At 47.8% G+C, this 21,794-nt stretch overlaps 3 protein-coding genes across 12 annotated transcripts in view; 2 read left to right on the forward strand and 1 right to left on the reverse strand.

Moving 5' to 3' along the window:
- The first annotated feature begins 115 nt into the window (after positions 1-115).
- Positions 116-8,858, forward strand: LOC108096859 (small subunit processome component 20 homolog). The gene is made up of 6 exons (XM_017198783.2): positions 116-279; positions 342-2,706; positions 2,761-5,619; positions 5,680-7,541; positions 7,605-8,240; positions 8,302-8,858. The coding sequence occupies exons 1-6, from the start codon at positions 235-237 to the stop codon at positions 8,734-8,736; spliced, it is 8,202 nt and encodes a 2,733-aa protein (XP_017054272.1). The 5' UTR covers positions 116-234; the 3' UTR covers positions 8,737-8,858.
- Positions 8,859-9,048: 190 nt separating this feature from the next.
- On the forward strand, positions 9,049-11,330 carry LOC108096605 (protein MTO1 homolog, mitochondrial). Its single transcript, XM_017198312.1, has one exon. The coding sequence runs from the start codon at positions 9,082-9,084 to the stop codon at positions 11,065-11,067; it is 1,986 nt and encodes a 661-aa protein (XP_017053801.1). The 5' UTR covers positions 9,049-9,081; the 3' UTR covers positions 11,068-11,330.
- Positions 11,331-11,383: 53 nt separating this feature from the next.
- The window catches only part of LOC108096603 (AF4/FMR2 family member lilli), a 75,504-nt gene continuing 65,093 nt past the window's right edge, over positions 11,384-21,794 (reverse strand). For 9 of the 10 annotated variants that reach the window (XM_017198303.2, XM_017198301.2, XM_017198304.2 and 6 more), the window contains 2 exons: positions 15,894-16,664; positions 13,503-15,833 (listed from right to left, as the gene is read on the reverse strand). In XM_017198303.2, coding sequence (XP_017053792.1) covers positions 13,807-15,833; positions 15,894-16,664 — 2,798 coding nt within the window. In that variant the 3' untranslated portion in view covers positions 13,503-13,806. Of the gene's footprint in view, positions 13,399-13,502; positions 15,834-15,893; positions 16,665-21,794 lie in introns of those variants that run through there. The other variant, XM_017198305.2, reaches the window with a different exon arrangement.

Here is a 21,794-nt window from a genome sequence, read left to right on the forward strand (position 1 = left end):
GCATTTAAAAAGAGCGCGCTTATAAAACTAATATCCGATACTATCGATATTTTTCATGAACATATGTTTTTATACTGAGCAATCGCCGACTGCCTATCGGTACTTGTGCGTAAATATGTCTTGCACGTGTTGCATTTGAAAGAAAAGTGTCCGTAAACAAACGAGCTTTTTTCGCATTTTAAAGTTGCAAAACGCAAATGAAGTGATTAGTAATCAGGTGCAGACTCAAACAAAATGGCATCCTTAGCGGAAAAAACAAAAGACACCAACACATTTCGGGTGAGTGTCCCCAGAAGTCTCACGTTGCCGGGAGCACCGTTTCACATGTTTTTCTCCCGCAGTTCAAATCTTTCGGAGACCGGGTGAATGAGATCGACTTGCGGCACCTGGCCCTCTATCACATCGGACACCGGAATGAGGAGCTCGACGAGGAGGAAAATGCCACTTTCTTCCAGCAGACAATCCAGAAATGGAACGTGCTCAATCTCACCGAGGAGTACAACTACTTCAGCAAGAAATGCAGGAAGATTGTTACCCTGCCGCAGCTACTGCACCAGAAGGATTTTGTGGTGGACCTGTTGCTCGAGCGTCTGGCCACCGCTACAAATCTTTCCCAGCAGCCGCTGCTAGAACTTCTCTTTGTCCTGGCGAAGGATCTCCGCGAGGAGTTCTACCCTTACTTCCAGCGCGTTCTTGACCGCCTGATCTGCCTTCTCAACACCCAGGATGCTGAGCAACTGGAGTGGACGTTGATATGCCTGGCACACTTGTTCAAGACCCTCAAACCCTATTTAAAACGCAATATTGGTGTAGTCTTCAATGCCATTCTGCCGCTTCTGGACGAGCAGCACTATGCCGAACATGTGACCAACTTTGCTGTGGAATGCTTCGCGTATATCGCTCGTGATGTCCGGGATTTCCCACGATTCCTGGCTTTTGTGCTGCAGACTGTGCTGCGCGAGCAGGTGGAGAGTGTCCACGGATGTGGAAGGCTTATCTACGAAATTCTGCGAGGAGTCAATGGACAGCTTCACAACTCGGCGGCTGAGATATTTGCCCATGTCTTGGAGGTGCTCGTCAACAAGGCTTCAGCTCACACTAAAGCGCAAACAGATCTTTTGGGGGACATTGTCGAGTATTCCCTGGGACTCTTGCTGAACTTCCTGCGCTCAGATCAAAGCAATGTTTTGTGGCAGAAGCTCTGTTCGGCTGCCAACATAGATGGTGCGGATGTTATACGACTGATTGATCTAATGCTGCCCTTGGTCACCCACAAGGATGGACGCTATGTCTCCGAGCTTTCACTCGTGGTTTCCACTTTGTTAAAGTTGCTGGAGCTGGAAGTAGATCCTCTGCAGTCGCTGACAACCTTGGTCACTAGCCTCTTGAAGGCTCAGCACACCCAACTCACACAACTGGATGCCAGTCGCCTGCTGCAGAAACTGCTTAGCGTATGCCGAAAACATGTTTCCGTGTACGAAGACGCCATTCTGCAACTCCTGGACTACCCACAGTTTGAAATTCTGGTCCTGCCGAATGTTATTGGTTACTACGAAGAGCAGCGGCAAACTAGAGCATTGGAACTGCTAGCTCGCATCATCCAACACAAAAGACCACTGCAAGTGGATGGAAACTCCTTAGCCCAGTGGGTTGCATATCCCCTCCAGCTAAAGCAAAAGGAAACCATTAAAATCGTGGAACAAGATTTGCTAAAGATCGATTTGGGCAAAGAATATGATTTACTACTTCTAATTCTTGCTCCCCACTTAAGAGGATTTAACAAGCAGCCTTTGGAGCAAAAATTGCAATCAGTCATTGAAAAGTTCATAAAGGACGGCGAAAAGGATTTTACCCAGTTTCTTTTGCTACTGCAAACACATGCTTTGCTCAAGTTCAAACTACCCAAGAGTCTGCGGTCTAGCATTTATGAATATCTTATTCCTGAACTGGGGAAGGACCTTAGAGCTTTGGCCAGTTTACAGCTGGTTCTTTTGGAAACTCCCAAAAGTGAACTCTCCGCCTCGGAAGATTTACTTTCTGGAATTTCGAGTCTGCTAAGCCAACCCGTCTCACAATACCGACGCATAGCTGCCCACTGCCTGGATGTGGTTAATGCTTCCAGTAAACCCAATCCATACTCCCACTTCTATGCCGCCACATGTATTGAACCCACCGTCCACAACTACCGCGAGCTGCTCCTTCAGCTGCAGCAATTGGAACCAGCGGCTGCTCAGTTCAAACAATTTTCCCAGTTGCCACATTTTAAGGAGCATGCTGTGAGTCTTTTGCTCGGCCTGCTTTACAACAACTTCAAGTTTGTTTGGGCACCAGTTCAACAGCTCCTGGCGGCCTACGCGAAAACTATGTCAACAGATGAGTTCTGGAACATTTTTAAGGCCAAGCTGGTTGAGACAGTTTCTTGCATAGACTACAAAAAGGAGGTTACCACTTTGCAAGAGCCTTATCAAAGGAACTACGAATCGGTGGCGCTGGCGATGCTCCTTCCTTTGACGGGCGAGCAACAAATAACTCTTCAGCAGGCACTTAACTATCGCCAACTCCTTTGGCAAAGTCTGCCAAAGTTGGGAACTCTTGCCGAAGTTAAGAATGCAGATGTTGTGCGACTATTTTTGCAGTTTTTGGAGCAAGAGTATCGCGCTCAGTTGGAGAAATCGGAGCACACTTGGAATGTTAATGAGATTACAGGTAAGGTATCCTTAATTAATTGCAAACAATCTTTTAAAGCTAATTATTTTATAGCTGCTGAAGTTGATGCTGAGGACGAAGATGAGAATGAAACAAAATCCGAGCCTCGAGGTCGGCAGAAAAGAAGAACTTACAATGCCCACACCAAGTTCATTCTGCAAACGCTGCAACTGAAATTGGCATGTTTTGTATCGCAACCAAATCCCAAGGCTCTGCATCGGCAGGCGGAGATGCACGACTTCTATTTGGAGCTTCTAGCTGGTCCAAATGCCCAGTTGCAACAATTAGCGTTGGATTGTTTGGCGGCCTACAAGCAACCAGCGGCTCTTGTGCAGCAAAAGGCTCAGTTATCGGGTCTCATCGATGAAGAGAAGTTCAAGACGACACTCAGTGGCTTCGAACTGGCCAGCATTCCTGCACAACAAAGATCGGAGTTGATGCCCTTCATGCTCCGTGTGCTTTACGGCAAAATGTTGACAAAAGGTGTCCAAAAGCAACTCAGTGCACAGCTGCGAAAGACACTGATCCTGCGATTCCTGGGTCAACTGGAGGAGTCGGAGATCATGGACTTCCTTAAAATGGCCTTTGGGAAGTTTACTGCATACACCGATAAACCAGTAAACGAAGTTGCCAAGTTTGTACGAGACTCGTATGATCCAACAGCAGTGATTGCAGCCAAGCAGCTGCAGAGGATAGTCAACCTGCTTGAACTTATTCGCAAGGAATTCGCCGGCAAGCTGACATCGGATTTCCAAACCTACGTTTTGAAATTACTGCTGCTCGTTGGCAGCGTCGCCCAGGAAGTGATCAATGGAGAGGGAAAACTGGTGGCTGCTTACAAGAATGTCAAGCATTCCGGTCTGCAGACACTGGTGAACTACTTCGGTCAGCTGGTGGACATGGAGGAACTGTGGCAGGAGACGGAGATGAATGCAATATGTGAGGTTTACCTTTGGCCAGGAATTGCTCGCCTCTCGCAGGACTCTATACACACGCCGACTCCGATGCTGAAGCTGCTACTCTTGTGGGGCGGAGAACCGCGCTACCAGAAGTGGTTAAACAAGAGTCCTCCCTCCGATAAGCAGCCCATTATGCACCACTTAATGGCACTCCTGCTGAACGACAAAGCCAAGCCCAATGTCAAGCGCTCGCTCATGCAGGTGGTGGAGCACCTCCTGGAATCGGCAGCCACGGAGGAGTATGAAGCAGAGGCCTTGTCAATTATTCATCCGCATATTCCTGCCATCCTGCAGCAGCTTCAGAATAGTTGGCGCCACAAGAAGGCCGGCAGGCAGGCGCTTGATAAGCGGGAACTTAACATTCTAACTCTTATAACTTCGCACGTGGAAGAGCCAGATACTTGCGAATTGCTTTTGCAAGTAGTTCTCCCGATATTCACCAAGCAAGCGGCTTCAGCTGGACCGGAGACAGTCGTTCAGTTGGTCACCACTCTATCGAATCTGTTGAAACGTGTTCCCAGACCGCAGGACTATATCCGTCAGTTAGCTCCGCTCTTCGAACAGGTTAATGTTTTGCCAGCAAGGAAGTTACTTTGCGAACTCCTGGCTGACATGGCCAAAAGGCTGCACAAGGAGGCAAAACAAAACTCCGAACTATCGTCCATTGCCGCTTCTTTGCGGGAGTGGGTGAGGATTGTGTTGCTACTGAATGCCTGGGACAAAAGATGGTTGGAGCAGCCGGACTATGACAAGCGACTTGAGGGTCTTTCCGAACTCAAGCAATTGGTGGAAAAGAAGGACAAGAAGATAGATTTGCAACTCGGAGTCCTAGTGGTTTACAACTGCTTTTATATGCTGCGCCACGATTCCGATTTGGGCATGAGAGTAAACATTGGTGAGCTGCTCAAGCCTCTGCTTCCCTTGATAACTCTGCAACTGGAGCTAAAGGAGGATGTACATTTCTGGCTGGAGGACACGCTTCTGCCTTTGTTGCAACGCTGTATGAGAGATGAGAAGCATGAACATGCGAGGAGCGAAGCTATTGGCTTGCTAGGCGAACTCGCTCGCCAATGTCCGGCTGCACATGAGATCCTGAAGGATCTATCACCTCTCGCGGATAAACACGATCTGGAGGTGGACTTTTTCGAGAACATGCTGCATCTGCAAACCCAAAGACATGGTCGTGCCTTGCAGCGTCTGGTGAATATTTCTGGAGGCATTTGGCGTCAGTCTCCACCTTGCGCCCGTACTCTCACCCAGTTCCTCCTTCCGCTGGCCACTCGATATCTAATGAGCGAAAAGCATTCTGGAAAACACACTCTAGTGGATGCCGCAATTGAGGCAGTTGGAGTGATGACTGAGTTCCTCCCTTGGGCACAATATCATGCTGTTCTCCGCTACTACCTCCAAAAACTACGACACGCCCAGGGACAGCAGAAGCAATGCGTTCGATTGGTGGTCCGGATTCTGGACGCCTTTCACTTTGACTTGACGCAAGCACAAACAGATCTTGCTGCTTTGGCTCAACTTAAGGAAAGACTGGCCGAGGAAGTGGAGGCCAAGGAAGCAGCTGAGGAAGCGCAAGAAAATAAAACGGAAGAGGAAGATGATGAGGAAGTGGAAGAAAAACCCGTTAAGAAGGAGGAGGATGAATCGGACTTTATAAACTTTGAGGAGGAAGAGGCCACCGAACCGGTGGTGGAAAAACAGCGCACATTACTTTTAGCTCCCAATGCTGCCAAGCGAGTCATGGCCACCATTACCACAGTTCTGCTGCCAACTCTAAACAGATCCATAACCGAAAAGACCAACTACGACACCAAGCACAAGGTTAACCGTCGACGGTTGAGCTACGAACGCGAGGAAGAGGAGATTCAGCGAGTGCCCATTGCCTTGGCTATGGTTAAACTGCTGCAGAAGCTTCCTCTAGAGTTATTGGAAAATAGTCTGCCAGGTATGTGTAACCTTAATATAAGTGAGAGAAATTTGATCAATTTTAATTTATACCCAACAGGAATCTTCATGAAGGTCTGCACCTTTCTGCGATCCCCTCTGAAATCCGTACGAATGCTTACCCGCGATATTCTCAAGAAGATTATGATCACGTTGGGTGGCAGTTACTTGGGCATGCTCCTGGAGCAATTGCAATCGCTGCTGACGCGGGGATTCCAGGTGCACGTGCTCTCTGTTACTCTTCATGGCGTTTTGGATGCCTTAAAGAGTGACCTCCAACCCGATCATATAGAAAAATGCCTGCAGAATCTTTTGGAAGTGGCTCTAAATGACATTTTTGGTGATGTTAATGCCGAGAAGGAGGTGGACAAAATCGTTGCCCACACGCCAGAAGCAAAACCGAGTGCAAAGAGCTATCTCACACTTCACATAGCCGCTCGTCACATCCGGGACAACTGCTTGCTGGACCTGCTTTTGCCGTTCAAGGAACATTTGATGCGATCCCACTCCCGCAAGGTCACACAGAAGATTCAGGAGTGCTTTGCCAAAATCGTGGGTGGGTTGGTGGAGAACACACACATTGCAAGGGAGAGCCTGCTGATCTTCATCTACGGTACGATGTCGGAGAGCATTAGCGACCTTTTACCAGGAACTCAGAAACGACAGCTTACGGATAAGGAACAGGCACTGATGAAGAGATCGCGTCCTGATTGCCTGATCATTCAACCAGCGCCAGGAAGACGCAGTGTGGCAACCGGAAACAAGCTAGTTAAGTCGAATGCCCAAGCCAATGCTCACATACTGGTTGAATTCGGTTTGGAGCTTCTTCACTTCGTTTTGAAGCGAAAGAAACTTACAGATCTGGACTACCAACCATTCCTGCATCCTTTGCTGCCACTGCTGAAAGATTCCCTGGGCAGCAATCACGCCAGGACCACCACCTATGCTCTTAAATGCTACACAGCCATTTGGTTGGGAGAGTATGAGCTCTCTGAATTGGATACTGAGGCACTGCAGCCGGTGGTTAAACGCATGTTCGAGATCCTCAAGAATTTCTCAACCTTTGGAGCCACCAAACAAGAGGAAAACGCTCAGCTGGTCAGAGCGAGCTTCAAAGCAGTGGTGGCCTTGTTGCGGAAGTGCGAGGACTACAAACTCAGCAACGAACAAATCGAGCAGCTCTTGCTACACATCGAACAGGAGCTGCAAGAAGGCGAATGCAGCAGTCAAACCATGGTGTTTACCTTACTCAAAGCACTTGTGGGTAGAAAAGTGGACACCCGATCCCTGCACGATCTTATGAAGCGTCTGAGCGACCTTTCCATCATCTCTCCATCGGATTATGTGCGAGATGAGTGTCGTGGCATTCTGCTCACCTACATAATGGAGTATACACTGCGGCAGAAGGTCGATCAGATCGTCAAATTCATGTCGGTGCAGTTGTGCTACAGTCAGACTGCCGGTCGACAGTCGGCCATCCAGTTCATGCACTCCATCATCAACAAGTTCCCGCAGCTGATGCTGTATAAGCAGTCGGAGTTCCTTTATCTCTCCCTGGGCACTCGACTGGTAAACGATGAGGATCCCTCGTGTCGCCGAAATGTGGCTGCCGCTTTGGAGGCTCTAATCGGACGGCTAACTAAACATGAACGACAACCTCTGTTGGATCTTACTTTGCTGTTCTTCACTTCACCACAGTCCAGTCAGAAGCCAGGAGTCCGAGAAATGGCTGCTGCTCTTCTCTCGAGATTCGTTCAGGCAGAGAAGGCTGGATTTGCAGAAAGATTAACAAAAGTGCTGCCTATTCTGGTGAATGTATTGACTTTGGGTGATGCTGAGGTCGGAGGTAAATTTGTGAGAGCTCCAGGACATCTGGCAGTGGAGGTGGATGAAAATGCCCTGCATAAAAAGAGCAAGAGAAAGGTATTATACAATTTTATAAATGGTTTATGAATATCTATTACATACTACGATTTTGCTTTTTAGAAATATGGTTCCCTGCCTGGAGAAGATATTCTGCTAGCAGGCCACGACAACGAATCGCGTTTGGAGGAACAGCAGCGCAAAATTGACCATCAGCTCATCCAATTGCAGTACTGTCTGCTGAAGATCTTCGAGCATTGCGGCGAATCCCTGCTCAGCAATCCGGAACTTTCTGATGCAATTGATGAGCTAGCCTATGGCTCTCAGCGGCTTCTGGGACACGATCACAATTGGGTGCGCTGTAATGCAGCTAAAACCCTGACTCACATTTTGGCCCACTACGATTACTCGTATGTTGGCCAACAGCTGTCTGGAATTAAGAGAGAAGATGGCGCTGAGCAGACCTTGTACTTTATTTATGCACAACCTGCTGAGGATATAAAATCGTTGGTGTTGGATTTGTGTGCTCAAGTCACGCCTGGGGAAACTGCGCAGGAGATGATAGATGAACTATCGAAGATTCTTTTGTACGTCGGCCACATGCTGAGAGATGTTCCATTTAGCCTTAAACAGGAAAAGGATGCTGATGAGAACGATGAGCAAAATCCGGGCAGCAAAATAAATCTTAACTGGCTGATGCGTAATATACGCTTCCTGATTAACAAGGAGGTGGCCAAGGCTCCTCATGATACCAGCGTGGTACGTTTGCTACTTTAAAAACCCAAAAGAAATAACTAATTTGTAATCCTTTTAACTTTAGCGGACGGCTATGTTTACGCTGATCGAGGCTCTGTCCACGCTTCTAAGTGTGGAGTCCGTGACCAGGCTGGCACCCTCTCTTCTTCAGGCTCTGGTTCGCGAAATGTCGGAAGAGGATCAGAACGTGGATGCGGAACTGCGTCAACAAGCACTCCGTGTAGGCAGTCGCCTCAGGAAACGAATTGGAGCTGATGTTTACGACAAACTGAGGAATGCTGTGCAGACCAAGCTGATGGCTCGTCGTGCCGAGCGTCGTAAGATTGTCGCCCAGGAGAAGATCCATGATCCGGAACGGGCGGCTAAGCGAAAAGCTGGCATGCAGGAGCGCAAGAAGACAGCGAAGCGTCTTAAGGCGGCTGTCGTCCGTGGCAAAGCGCCAGACGTTAAGCAAAAGCTTAAAAAACGCAAACGGAAAGCAGAAATGGAAGGATTTTAAATAGTTAGTTGTTTATCTAGTCTAAGTTGTTTTTAAGTAGATCGGAAATATACCGGAAATTATGGCCTTCTAAACAATATGAGGAAAAAAAAATACATGCTGTTATTGCAATAACTATTTTATTACGAACAAATTTTTACATATATAATAAGGAAATTATCATGATCCAATTGGCTTTAATAACTGAACCCCAACAGTTTATCTTGTAAGTTGAACTTGAATGTGGCGCTCTTTACCGATTGATCTTCAAACATTTTTATCGATATAAAAAGTGTGCTATCGATAACGAAACTCGCACATGTGTTGTGCAATTTCAGTTGTTGTTTTTGTTTGTTTACATTAAAAATGTTGCAGCTGAGAAGAGCCGGGATCTGCGGGCTGACCCGGACGATTATTTTCCCAACGAGGAGAGCTCATAGTGCCAGTGACCAGATCTATGATGTGGTGGTCATTGGAGGCGGACATGCCGGCACAGAGGCTTCAGCGGCTGCCGCTCGCATGGGATCACGCACCCTGCTGCTCACTCACAAACTGGAGACCATCGGCGAGATGTCCTGTAATCCCTCCTTCGGTGGCATTGGCAAGGGTCACCTGATGCGCGAAGTGGATGCCCTGGATGGCGTGTGTGCCCGATGCTGCGATGTATCAGGAGTCCACTACAAGGTGCTAAACAGACGACGAGGTCCGGCAGTTTGGGGACCCAGAGCGCAGATCGATCGTCAGCTGTACAAGAAGGCTATCCAGAAGGAACTGCACAGCACTCCCAACTTGGAGATCCGAGCAGCTGCCGTGGACAACCTTTTAATTCAGGACGAGGAGGACAGCCAAACCAGAAGATGTGCTGGAGTCTTGTTGGCTAACGGCGAGGTGGTGCGCAGTCGATCCGTTGTTCTCACCACGGGAACCTTTCTGCGGGCACACATTAACATTGGTCTCGAGGTGCGTCCTGCCGGGCGGATTGGTGATGCTCCTGCCAAGGCCTTGGGTGAAGCCATCGACAGATTGGGTTTTCGTATGGGACGGCTAAAAACGGGAACTCCTCCACGGATAGCAAAGAGCAGCGTGGATTTCTCACAGCTCCAAAGGCACGACGGTGATGATCCGCCCATGCCTTTCTCCTTCCTGAACAAAGACGTGTGGATACCCGCCAAGAATCAGTTGCCCTGCTATCTTACCTACACCACACCAAAAGTCAGCGACATTGTGCGCGACAATCTCCATGTGAATCGTCATGTCACCGAGGAGATAACCGGCCCACGCTACTGTCCTTCCATCGAGTCAAAAATACTGCGATTTGGCGCCAAAGTTCATCAGGTTTGGCTGGAGCCAGAGGGTCTGGACAGTCCATTAGTGTATCCACAGGGAATCTCCTGCACGCTGCCTCACGACCAACAAGTTGAGCTGGTCCACGCCATCCAAGGTCTGGAGAAAGCAGAAGTTGTGCAGCCCGGTTACGGGGTGGAGTACGATTTCATTGATCCCCGCGAGCTGTATCCCACGTTGGAAACAAAGCGAGTGCCAGGACTTTTCTTTGCAGGGCAGATAAACGGAACCACGGGATACGAAGAGGCAGCTGCCCAGGGAATTATAGCTGGAGCCAATGCAGCCGGAAAGACTCGTCATGAAGATGGCAGACAACTAACCATAAGTCGTACTGAAGGATACATTGGTGTGCTGATCGATGACCTGACATCTCTGGGTACCAACGAACCCTATCGCATGTTTACTAGCCGAGCGGAGTTCCGGTTGTCGCTTCGTCCGGACAATGCCGACATGCGGCTCACCCAAAAAGGATTCGATTTTGGTCTTGTATCTCCACATCGCTACCAGCATTTCCAGCAAACCGAAGAGAGATTACAATCTGCAATTCAAATCTTAAGAGGATTAAGGAAGCACACTCATTACTGGCGGCAGGCACTCGATCTTCCCAAGTCCAAGGCTTCGGTGGAGAAAACTGCCTTTGACATGCTAGGCATTCCAGCGGACAACATCACAGTGGATCAGCTAATTCAACTGCATCCTAGTGAACTAAGCTGGCTAAAAGGCGAACGCAACTTGGCCGAAAGGCTGAAAATCGAGGCCCTTTATTCATTCTTTGTGGATGAGCAGCAGCGGGATGTAGAAGATGTTCGTCGTGAGGAGCGTTTGTCCATTCCTGCCGACATTGACTACTTTTCCAAGTCCCTGAGTTTGTCCAACGAGGAGCGACAAAAGCTCACGCTCATCCAGCCTCAAACCATTGCAGCGGCCAGTAGGATTCAAGGAGTAACTCCTTCGACAATTGTTAGGATACTTAAGTACGTTAAGAAAGCGGAGGTTGCAAAAGTATAGTTTACTTGTGCATATTTTGTAAATATAAAATCAATTGTTTATGGATAATAATCAAGAAAGAAAGCTAGCCTCGGCACCTATTATTGCATTCTGTTCGCCTGGTATTTCAAAGTGTGGTTTGGTTGAATATGTTGACTGACTACATACGCTCTGCAAGGTTAGAAAAATGTTATATTGTACAACAATTTTTATTTAGTTTCCATTGGAATAATACCTTCCCTTATTAACTCCATCTCAATAAAAGGCTTGATGTATATCCTTAAGTAGAGTTTATTTCATAAAATCATAAATGCCTTATGTAAAGTTGCACAATATTGTTTAAATGTTTGTTTCGCATATCGTTTGCCACATGGTTGAACATTCGTACATATTTAATTTGCTGCGCGAATTGTTGGCTCAAGTGATTTGATATATACCCAACTATATGCTGTGGTCGTGTGAAGATCTGAGAAAGAAGCACTCGTCTGTCTCCTGAATTCGAAACTTTTTAAGCCATATAAATTTTAAGTGGTATTTTCAATTCATTTTCAGACAGACCTAAGTGCTTCTCCATATGTCTATTGCTATTGGTTTTCGGTAGCTGTTGTATCTGTGTACTTTTGTAATTGGTTTTCGGATTCGATTGCGTTTCGGTTAGCTTACAGTTTAATGTTTTACACTTTGTATTCTGTATACACACACAACGAAGATTGAGGGGGAGTTACAGTACATTTAATTTACGATCGATTTGGTTTCTTTTGTTAAGGTTGTATTTGAAACTATTTTGCAGTAGTTGATTAGCTATCGCACGGCATTTGTGGTTACGTTACTAGATGCGCGCCAATCGATTTCAGTTATCTGTGTGTCTTTCAAGAATCTATTACGATTAGTTATTAAAATATATTCATTTTCAGTTTTACTGGTACATACACATAGTTTTTGTCAAAAGGAAAAGTCGACTTGCATATGGCGGAATTTGTACGGAATCGTCGAAGCCTTGAGGACACCTCAATATTCTGAGCTATCCTGCTTCGAAAACAAGTTGAATCTATAGTGTAGGGTCTCAAATGGCCATAGCTTGAGGCTCATACGCAATGATTTTTGAGTTTCGGTTTGGTTTTTAATTTTTTTTTTTATAATATCACAGATTGCTCGAGATTTATGCATTAAAATATATATAAATTGTTACTTCACATATCGTCAAAAGTTAGGCAATCTCAAACACAAAGGAAAACTGGGAGGCAAGATAGAAGGGCAAAGACTGGAAACGGGAATGGAAACTAGATCTATATCTTTGAGAGTTTGTTGGTTTTAGGGTATTGACTACTTACTATAAACATCAATTGTAGTGTGGAAAAGTACGTTTGTTAGTAGTACCACCATTTGCTAGCTTGTGTTTGGTTATGTGTTTTCTGAAGATTGCTTTTCCCGATTTCTGCACTTTGGGTTTTTCGTGTAAAATATTCGAAATCATAAAAACATATCGCAAAAGGGCCAAAGGGAGGCGTACAAAAGTTGATTAATTTCGAAAAATAATTTCATTCCTTCGCTGTTCTCTACTGATCCACTCCAGAATATCTCTCTAGGTTTTTGATTTGATTTGTTATCTAAATTTCAGTTCCGTTTTCCCCCACTTTGTATTCGAGTTACATGTTCATACGTTTTCCGTGTTTGTTCGTACTCTCCAAATCACAATTATTAGCAATTTAAGAATAAAATATAGCTACCCAGTATGTTTTTTGTATAATTTCCGTTTCTGTTGTGTATATATAAATTTCTTATCAGAATGTTTAGTCTAACTTTACACCTAGCATTACTTTTTCTCGGGCCATGAACATTTCCACACGAAAACTACATCCAGAGTTCTATGCAAGTACGTACCTAAAATCTTACGAATAGCCCTTCTTTCGAGAGTAACTATTTTACTTGGAATATGTCACAATAATTTACATTTTATGTAGATAAGATTTTTACACCAATTCAAAATGTCTAATTGCGTTAGAATTGTATTCAACTGGTTGGGTAAACGTTAGATTGTAACATCGAGAACAAACAAATATCTGATATCTGTTATGGAATTTACATGGTATTTTATATTGTGGCTAGGTGCTGTCGTCCTTTGGCCATCAATTCCCGATTGTCCAGGACCCTCCTCCTAGAGCTTCAGGAACTCGTCGAGCATCCGTTTCCGCTGCTGGTGAAGAGCTCGCTCCGACAGCAAGTACATCCCAATGTCGCTGTAGTTTTTCATTAGTTAGTTGTTGGAATTGCTGAAGAGTTGGTGTCATAAGGCTGTTGCCTCCTCCGCGCTGTTGCTGCGACCCAGTCCGCCCAACTGCGGTTTGCTGTCATCTAAAACGGAAACGAGGTTCGCCACTTTAGTTGGAAAACTTTACTGGGGAGTTTACCTTTTTGGGAATCGGAAAACCAAAGCGAAATAATAAGTGTAAGGCAAATAATTGTAAACAAAAATGATTTATTCAGGCCATTTCTAAAGTATACGCTTCACATTTAAATAGGGAAATAATAATAATAACTAAGGATTAAAAACATTTAGAATTGGATCTAGGCGGCGCTGGCAATACATTACAAATTCTTGTATAAATAAAGATGCTCGACTAACAACTAAATTATCGCTTAGTTAAATGTTACTGAAGGTAGATGTTAACTAGTTCCGATCCGAGGCGACTCTTTTCATCTTCTTTTTTTTTAAACTTAAACCTAAGCGACCCACTCCCGCCAGGGGAACGCGGTCGTGCATCATCTGGTGGCTTCGCCAGCGGGCGTGGCGGCACTGGTGGACACCTCGTCGCTGGTCAGGATCGCAGCCTTTGTGGCTGCACCACTGGTGCTGCTGCTGACCACCGGCGGCGGAGTGGTGCCACTGGTGGTGGAGGTCACTCCGCCGGAGGTGGACACGGTGTCCGGCGAGGCGGAAAGGTTCTTGGGTGGAGCTGCCAATGGAGCTGGTGCCGGCGACACCGACAACCTGGCATTCCGCAGTTTCTCCTCCTCGATTTCTGTCTTGGTGGCGGCAGTCGTGTCCGTGTCTAGAATCTTTGGGTTCTCCTCTTTGCATTTACCTGATGCTACTGCCGTTCCCACAACCGCTGGCATCGAGTTGTTCGTCTCCGTTGGTGGACTCGCACTGCGACGCGAAATGTTCTCCGGCGAGCTGTCCGGATGAATGGGCTTATCCACAGCCGCATTCGGGGTGGCTGGCTTCTTTTCCAGCGCCACTGGTGGCGGAGAACTCTTCAGGGGATCCTCTTTGATCGCCGCCACCTGCTCCTTGCTCTCTCCCTGCGATGCTCCATTGGATTCGGCTCCGTTTATCTCGTGATTGGCCGGCTGGCCACTGCTGGCATTCGATGGCGCCTGGTTGCTGGAGTTCGAGTTCGATCCAGTCAGATCCAAGGTGGTCGGTTCGTGGTTCACCGGCGTGGCTGCCTTGTCGATCAGCGCTGATTGCTGAGCCGCTGCCGCCACAGCTGCGGCAATGTGGTGCCTCATGGCATGGGGGCTACCGCCTGCTCTGCCGCCATTGGCAGAGGAAGATGGTGTGATTGGAGGCGTGATCTTGGGCGAACTGGGCAGCGAAAGAGGCTGCTGTTGGTGGGCAGCCGTTGGCGTCATTCCACTCGCTGCCGCCGCAGCTGCATGCATGGCAGCCAGGTGTCCGTGGTGGTAGTAGTGACCCATGTTGGGAATGTGCGAACTGGAGGTTGTAGGAGGCAATCCACTTCCAGAGACTCCTCCACTGGGCGTCGAGGTGGGCACCTGATCTGCACTCAGTTTCACAGCTGCCGTGAGGTTCAAACTGCTGTGCGGTGAAGACGCCGATAAACTGGAGCTTGCTGTCACGGGAATGGAGTTGCTCAAGCCACCTCCTCCCGCCGAAGAAGTGTGCGGTGGCAATTGGTGGGCCAGCGAGGCGGGATGATGCGGCGACATGTGCGGGTGACTCAGGTTCAGACTGTGCGGATGGGCACTCAATCCGAGGGCAGCCGCCGAGAAACCAGGATGCGTGAGTCCAGCTGCCCCGGGATGGGCCAATCCCATGGCCGCCTGCTGCAGATGGTGCTGCAAATTGGGACCATGACCGCCAAGGGGAGGCACACCCACTCCCGGCAGTCCAGCCATTCCAAGATTGAGACCCATTGCTCCATGGGGACTCTGCCGTTGGGCATTTGCCGCCGCTGCATGATAGTGCGACATTCCGGGAAGACCATGCAGTGCTCCCGGAGGTCCACGCAAGCTCATGTTCAGATGCGGGATCATGGAGCCCAGCAGATTGCGATTGAGTGGGGAGTACAGCTGGTTGGAGTAGTGGTGCGAGGCATTCAGCAGCTGGCGTTCCCGTTCCCGCTCGCGTTCCTCGTCCCTCAGCTTCCGCTCCCTCGCCTCCTTCTCCCGCTGCTCCTTTTCCCGCTGCTCCCGTTCGCGCTGCTCCTTCTCGCGCTGCTCCTTCTCCCGCTGCTCCTTCTCCCTTTGCTCCCGCAACTCCCGCTCCTTCTCCCGTTGCATCTCCCTTTCCCGCTCCTCCTCCCTCGCCAGTCGCGCCCTGTGCTCCTCCTCCAGCTTCATCCGATCGTGCATCGCTGGGGAAATGCCCAACGCTGCTCCGGGCATCATCGAGTACAGGTGGGAGTAGGGCGAGGCCATCTGCGGATACAAGGCGGCCGCATGCGGATGCGAGGGATGAGCGCCGGCGGCGCGGAACAGTTGGTAGCGATGCTCCAGGTACAGCTGCTCCGTATACGGCAAACCAGCGGGATTCAGAAAGGCTAAAACGAGAAAAGATTAGTAATTGCTGGAGAATATATTTCCTATAAGATTTCACTTACCTGCTGGTGGAATCCCTGGCAATCCCGCGAAATGCGAGTACGCCTCCAGGGGAAAGGCGCCCGCCGGATGCATCAGTCGCTCATCCGATCTGTATGGTTGGAATCCACTGCGGGCCAGCAATTCCGGTTGCAGCGACGCCGTTTGCGGCGTGTGACTCAGTCGGGCGATCTTCTCCGGCGGCTGTGGCGACGGCGGCGAACGCTTCTTGTTGCTCGACACCCGATCCTCGCCAGGTCGCTCCGAGCCCACACGATTTGCCACCGAATTGAGACCTCCCTGATTCGATGACGACGACGGCGGGGGTGGTCCTCCTGCTCCCGAGGTGGGCACACCACTCCTATCGCCAGCCACTTCCTCCTCCTTGTTGTCCGCCTGCTTGGCCAGCGTTCGCAGCGCCGCTGCAAAGGATCCCCGACTACTGGCCGATGCGGCGCCAATTGCTCCCGGTGGCAGACCCACTCCGGCCGCCAGTTGCTGCTGCACTGCAGCAGCCACCGCCTGCTGTTGCGCCTGATGCTGCTGCTGCTGCTGCTGTTGGTGCTGCTGGTGCTGCTGGTGTTGCGACGGCGACGGAGTGCCGATGTGGTTGCTGGGCAGGGCGTGGTTCATCAGGGCGTTGCCGCCGGCGGACGTGGGCACCGGGCTGTTGGCCACCGAGGAGCCCGGCAAGCCGCCACCGCCGCCGCCAGGTGGCGTCTGCAGGTGGTGCGGCACCGGGATGTGCGGAGCGGGACTCGTGGCCGGTCGCTTCTGTCCAGCTTTTGGCGGTACTGCAAGGTAAACATTAACACTTGGTTAGTCGAACTGTTTTGGCAATATCATCACTGAACTCTTATACTAAAAACTACCTCTAGTAACTAACTCTTAAAGTTAATTCCCCGCTGTTAAAAAAACGTGGACCTTTAACTTAGAGAACATAACAACATTAATTTTTAACCATAAAAGCTCTATTTAAAAGTAATGATAGAAAAAGTTATTCAACTAAGTCAATATTTTTAAAATTCTGCTTTAAAATTTACAGCAAACAAAAAAGTGTAAAGGAATGATTTTAAATCGTTACTTCTGTTTCTTTTACTGGTCATTGTTTAGTATTTAAACTTTTTTATTGTTTTATAATATAAATAAAGCTCAATTAAGATCGAAAACCTTCGAATGAAAAATTACTGTAGTGTATTAAAGTGCTTGAAATGCTTCACAAAACCCTTATTCTTCAAAAGATTTTTAAGCAATGCCCTTTGCGTGAGGGAATTTGCATCGGGAAGACCCGATTATTCAGACCTCCGATTCTGTAATTCGAAACAACACCAGATTCCCAGGGAATCGGAGAGGATAAGGCAGATGGCAGATGGTCCATGCACTGGTGGACTGCGAGTGTGTGCTCGTTCGAATTTCCTCTGCTAATATCTGATTGATGTCCGCGAGTTGTGTGACGGGCAAAAATTGCGCATACGCCTCGTTGCATTTGCGGCAATTTGCATAGTCAGGCGACAAGGTGGATTTACCCCCTCCCCCGCTGTTGTATCACATGGGGATAAAAGAGGGGAAAGAGGGTGCCACCACCAGCACCACCTACACCACCGCCTACAACACCACCACCATCAGCACCACCATCGAGATGCAGAAGCCAGAACAAGAGCAGTCACTCGATGGCCAGCAGGTTGACGCTGGTTGAATGCAAATGTCGAAGGCCTGAAACTTGAATTTCGGACATGGTCCACTCAGGCATGCGAATCGAAATGGGATGGAATGGGTAAGCAAGAAAAGGGATGGGATGGAGGTAGTGGGAGCATTTCACCTACGCAGTACTCATCCTGCTCCACCTGCTGCTACTCCTCTTTCGGTTCCCACTTTTCCTTTGAGGCGCCTCCTTTCCGCACGGCGCAAATTGCACGCCCAACGAATTTATCGATTCTTGTTACTCGTTTTCGGGTTGCCCGCTTCGAAATTGCTTTCAGATATGACAGCCACGCCCCCCTCGCCTCGCCTCGCCTCCTCGCCCGAGGGGTCCGCCCCTTTCAGGTCGCCGAACCGGGAGCAGGGAACTCCTGGCCAGTCCTGCCACTCCTTCTGCCACTTCTGCCTGCTGTTCCTGCAACACCATCTCCACTCTCCACTCGCATTCAATGCCGAATGGAATTTGCAACGACATCGAGGACGACAACGATGTTATGAGGCCGGCACGGCATGTATTTTGAAAACCATTTCGCTGGCTAGCAGGTCCTTTTGTGGACCTTAAAGCTGGCTCTCTGTCTCAAATGGAAACTCGCACTGGAAGTGGTTTTTCCGGGGCACTGGAATCACCAAGGGGGAATACTCGTAGTAGAAGAACTCTAACGACTAGAAACTGTTTCGCTTCGAGTGAGCTGCACACGCACACAAATATTTCGGATTTTTGTGAAAATCAACAATTCAACTCAAAAATACGAGAGAGAGAAAAAATAGTTTTGTGGCTGGGTAAATATTATCACCTTGGCAGCCTCAGTTCTGCTTTGGATTTCATTTATTTACTGGCCTTCCATCCGAGTGGAATCGGCAGGCAGTTCACTTCTTCTTTCACAGAGAGCTTTCATTAAATGAAGGAAAAATGCAACGAGGAGTGCAGCTGCATCACTGGCTTCACCCTCATCATCATCTAAGTTATCATCATCATCTAAGTCATCATCATTATGATCATCATCATCAACATCAACAGTTTCGACTAGTAGAACATCATGATAACGTCTGCTGCATAAGCTCATGGTTTAGAGCGTTTTGTGTCGTTTATGAAAGTGGGGTTGAAGGAAAACTGGGAACCTGGGAACTGGTATAGTATGTATGGTTGGCCTGGACATGGAAATGGGGAAATGGGAGCGAAAATGTGCATGTGCATGTGCTGCTGCCGGGTTGCTGCTGCCACTGCTGCTGCTTTTGCTGCATGTGTATTTACCAAACTAAACCGAAATAATGCCCGAAACTGCAGTACCAACATCGATGTCGACGACTAGAACAATAAAATGCCGACGACTGCGAATGCGAATGAGTTGGGAGCAGGTTGTTGTTCTTCTTGTTGTTGTTTTTAGTGGGGGAAAGGGGGGTTTTCTGTTGGTTGGTTGGTGAAAAACCCCATATCTAGGAACCCGGAACCCCAGCCATCCCCTTGGACAAACCAAACAAAGCTCCTCGATGCCGATGACGATGATGCCAACGTTGACGTGGCTGGCCGTATTTGCCAGTTTGCCCAACTCAGCCTGTGGGCTCCATCCAAAACGAGGGGAGGGGTTAAAAGGGGGTTAAAGCGGGGTTGGAGGGGGTTCTCCATGGAAGGTAGTATGGAAATGCGCACCCCGAACCACCCAATGTAGTGCTGGGGAAAACTAGAGTCGAGTCCCTCCCTCGTAACCCTCCTCCTTCATTTCCCTTTGCCGCTATGTTGTTTGCCATGAAATGCCTGTTTGTTTGCCTGGGTTTTGTGTACTTCAACATGGTCCCAGACCCCAGAGCCCAGAGCCGAAAGCCCAGATCCCAGATCCCAGTTCTAGTTCCTAACCTGACTCAGATGCCACACCCTGCAGCAAACACCCGCACACACACACATACACTTGTGTGTGTAATATATATATACAGAGAGGAGGTATAGAGAGGCTGCCTTCGCATTGAGCGGCGATTTGCTGGCATCAGCGATATTTGCCGAATTTAATCAGCGCACTGACACGAGAGCACCGCAAGTCTCGACTCCCGGACTCCGGACTCCCGGTTGCCATCCATTCGAGGTGCGGATATATATGGCATGGCATGGCGAGCTCTTTTTTGGGCCCCCATGATAGTGCCCCATAAAGCGCTCAGGAATCTGGAATAGTCCATCACGCTGAATTGCAACTCGCGGGGTTTACAGGAATGTGGAGGGAATCGCCAGCCGGATCTAAAAGTGCAATTTTACTAGCACAGAAAAAGGGTCAGTCATCTTGGGGATTTAAGCCCCGCCTACGGAAATTAAATAACTTGAAATGTTTTATATCCTGATATTCAGACTCTTAAATATCCACACAAAGAATATCTAATAGATTTGACTGCATATGAAGATTCTTTGTAGATCAACAAACAAAAGTATATATAAACTTTACAAGGTAGAATTAATATAAAGCTCCAATGGGTTAGTTCCCTTTCTTAACTATTTTTAAAAATCCTACTTAAAAATCCTACTTATATTGAAGAAACTATAATAATTAATAATGGTTTAGTTACTCCTTTCTTAACTATTTCTAAACCTCCTATTTCTAATCTTTTTCTTAATTATATATAGTATTTTTCAATATATCCTTAAATCCCCCATCTAATTATCATTTCAATAACCCGTCCATCTATAATCCCCTGAATTTGGAACTCCTGCACAGCAGAAAACCAAGCACGAACCTTCTCCACAAGGGATACGAATTTGAAATCTCATATCCATTGATTTATAACTCATTTATTAGCTGCAATCAGAAGCCAGGGAAGCAACTGCAGGGGGCTTATTCATTTCAGTTAATTTGGTCAAATGCAAATGTAATTTTGTAAAGTCAATTAAGTGAACCTCAGACCGACTCCACCGGCTTTCCTGCCCTGGCAAGCCTGGCTGCCCTGCTATCCTGGCAATCCTGCTGCCCCGAAAAGCCCTTGACAGCCACCACATAATGCAAATCATAACTGCCAATAAATAAATGTTGAATAAATTATGCACAGAAAACAATGCGGCACTTGTTGTTGTTGTTGTTATTGCATTTGCTGCTGTGGCATTTGTCACATTTTGCATTTTGGTTCATTGCAACAAAATTGGTTTTCTCGCTTGGGTAAATTAAAATGTCACCGATTCCGAGAAAGGCCAAAATGCAGCAAGCACCACCAAACTGCCCGCACCGCACCACTCTGACCACAAGTGGTGCCCGCCCATTATTGTACACATAAACACATGTTTCCATCCACATTCACGTCCTCCACACGCACACACACACGCACACTCCATTCTACACACACCCCCTATTATTATGGTAAATTCGTAGGGACTCATTCCGAATTTATGCCATTACCACCGCCCACAGATCACGGTCCTTTGACCCACACACTTCCTCATCCCCGAAGGACACTGGGCGGGGGAGAGCCGGAAAACACAGGGACACGGAAAGCGGGAAAGTGGAAAGAGGAAGAGTGGAAAGTGGACAACCGAAACCAGCGAACATTCCTTGCCACAGAGAAATGTCGCCGGTCGCATGCGATTATTCCACCACAACTAATTACAGTGGCAAACGGAACGCAGGACCTCCTCCTTTCCTGCTTCCTCCCCCTTCCCTTATCCTTTAACTCTCCTCCCCCCAAATTCCACACACACACACATCCTGTGCTGTGCAACGGTGACGGCGATCCTGCGGCCAGGACATGTTTAGGTCAGCCACAGCACATTCGCATGGCGAAGTGCACTCACCCCGGCCATGAATAATTTATTTAATAAATACATTCACAGTTAAATCAAATGCGAAAATTGCGGGGCAGCCGCTTTGCCTTTTATTCGGGCATTTTGTTGAATTTTCAATGCAGTTTGGGGGCACAAAGCGAGTATAATGAGGCAGTTGGGGCAACCGAACAACCGAGCGATGGATAATGAATGTCACGGAGTTGCAGGGAGGGGTTTTATGAAAACTGGCATTAGTTTGGGGATCCCCTAAGTACCTACAATTTGCGCGACTAATTTTATTAGTTTCCTATTTTTTTTTTATATATTATGGATTTGATGTTGAGCTTGAAAGTGGCTTAAAATTTATTTGGAGCTACAAAATGTGTGGGTCTCGTACAATTATTTGATTTGTGATTTTAAGGAGTTAAAAACAAAGTTTTCGAAAATGTAAGGATAGTTTATTTTAATTTTTGACAAATCAATCGTATAGTTCAAG

The sequence above is a fragment of the Drosophila ficusphila genome, unplaced genomic scaffold, assembly GCF_018152265.1.
Source record: "Drosophila ficusphila isolate 14025-0441.05 unplaced genomic scaffold, ASM1815226v1 contig_414, whole genome shotgun sequence".
NCBI lineage: Eukaryota > Metazoa > Arthropoda > Insecta > Diptera > Drosophilidae > Drosophila > Drosophila ficusphila.

Excerpts from the sequence above, each read along its gene's own strand:
- LOC108096605 (XM_017198312.1), top strand. The coding sequence starts at position 9,082 with ATGTTGCAGCTGAGAAGAGCCGGGATCTGCGGGCTGACCCGGACGATT.
- LOC108096859 (XM_017198783.2), top strand. The coding sequence starts at position 235 with ATGGCATCCTTAGCGGAAAAAACAAAAGACACCAACACATTTCGG. Across the intron at positions 2,707-2,760 it reads GAATGTTAATGAGATTACAG|CTGCTGAAGTTGATGCTGAG; the intron begins GTAAGGTATCCT and ends ATTATTTTATAG. Across the intron at positions 5,620-5,679 it reads ATTGGAAAATAGTCTGCCAG|GAATCTTCATGAAGGTCTGC; the intron begins GTATGTGTAACC and ends TATACCCAACAG.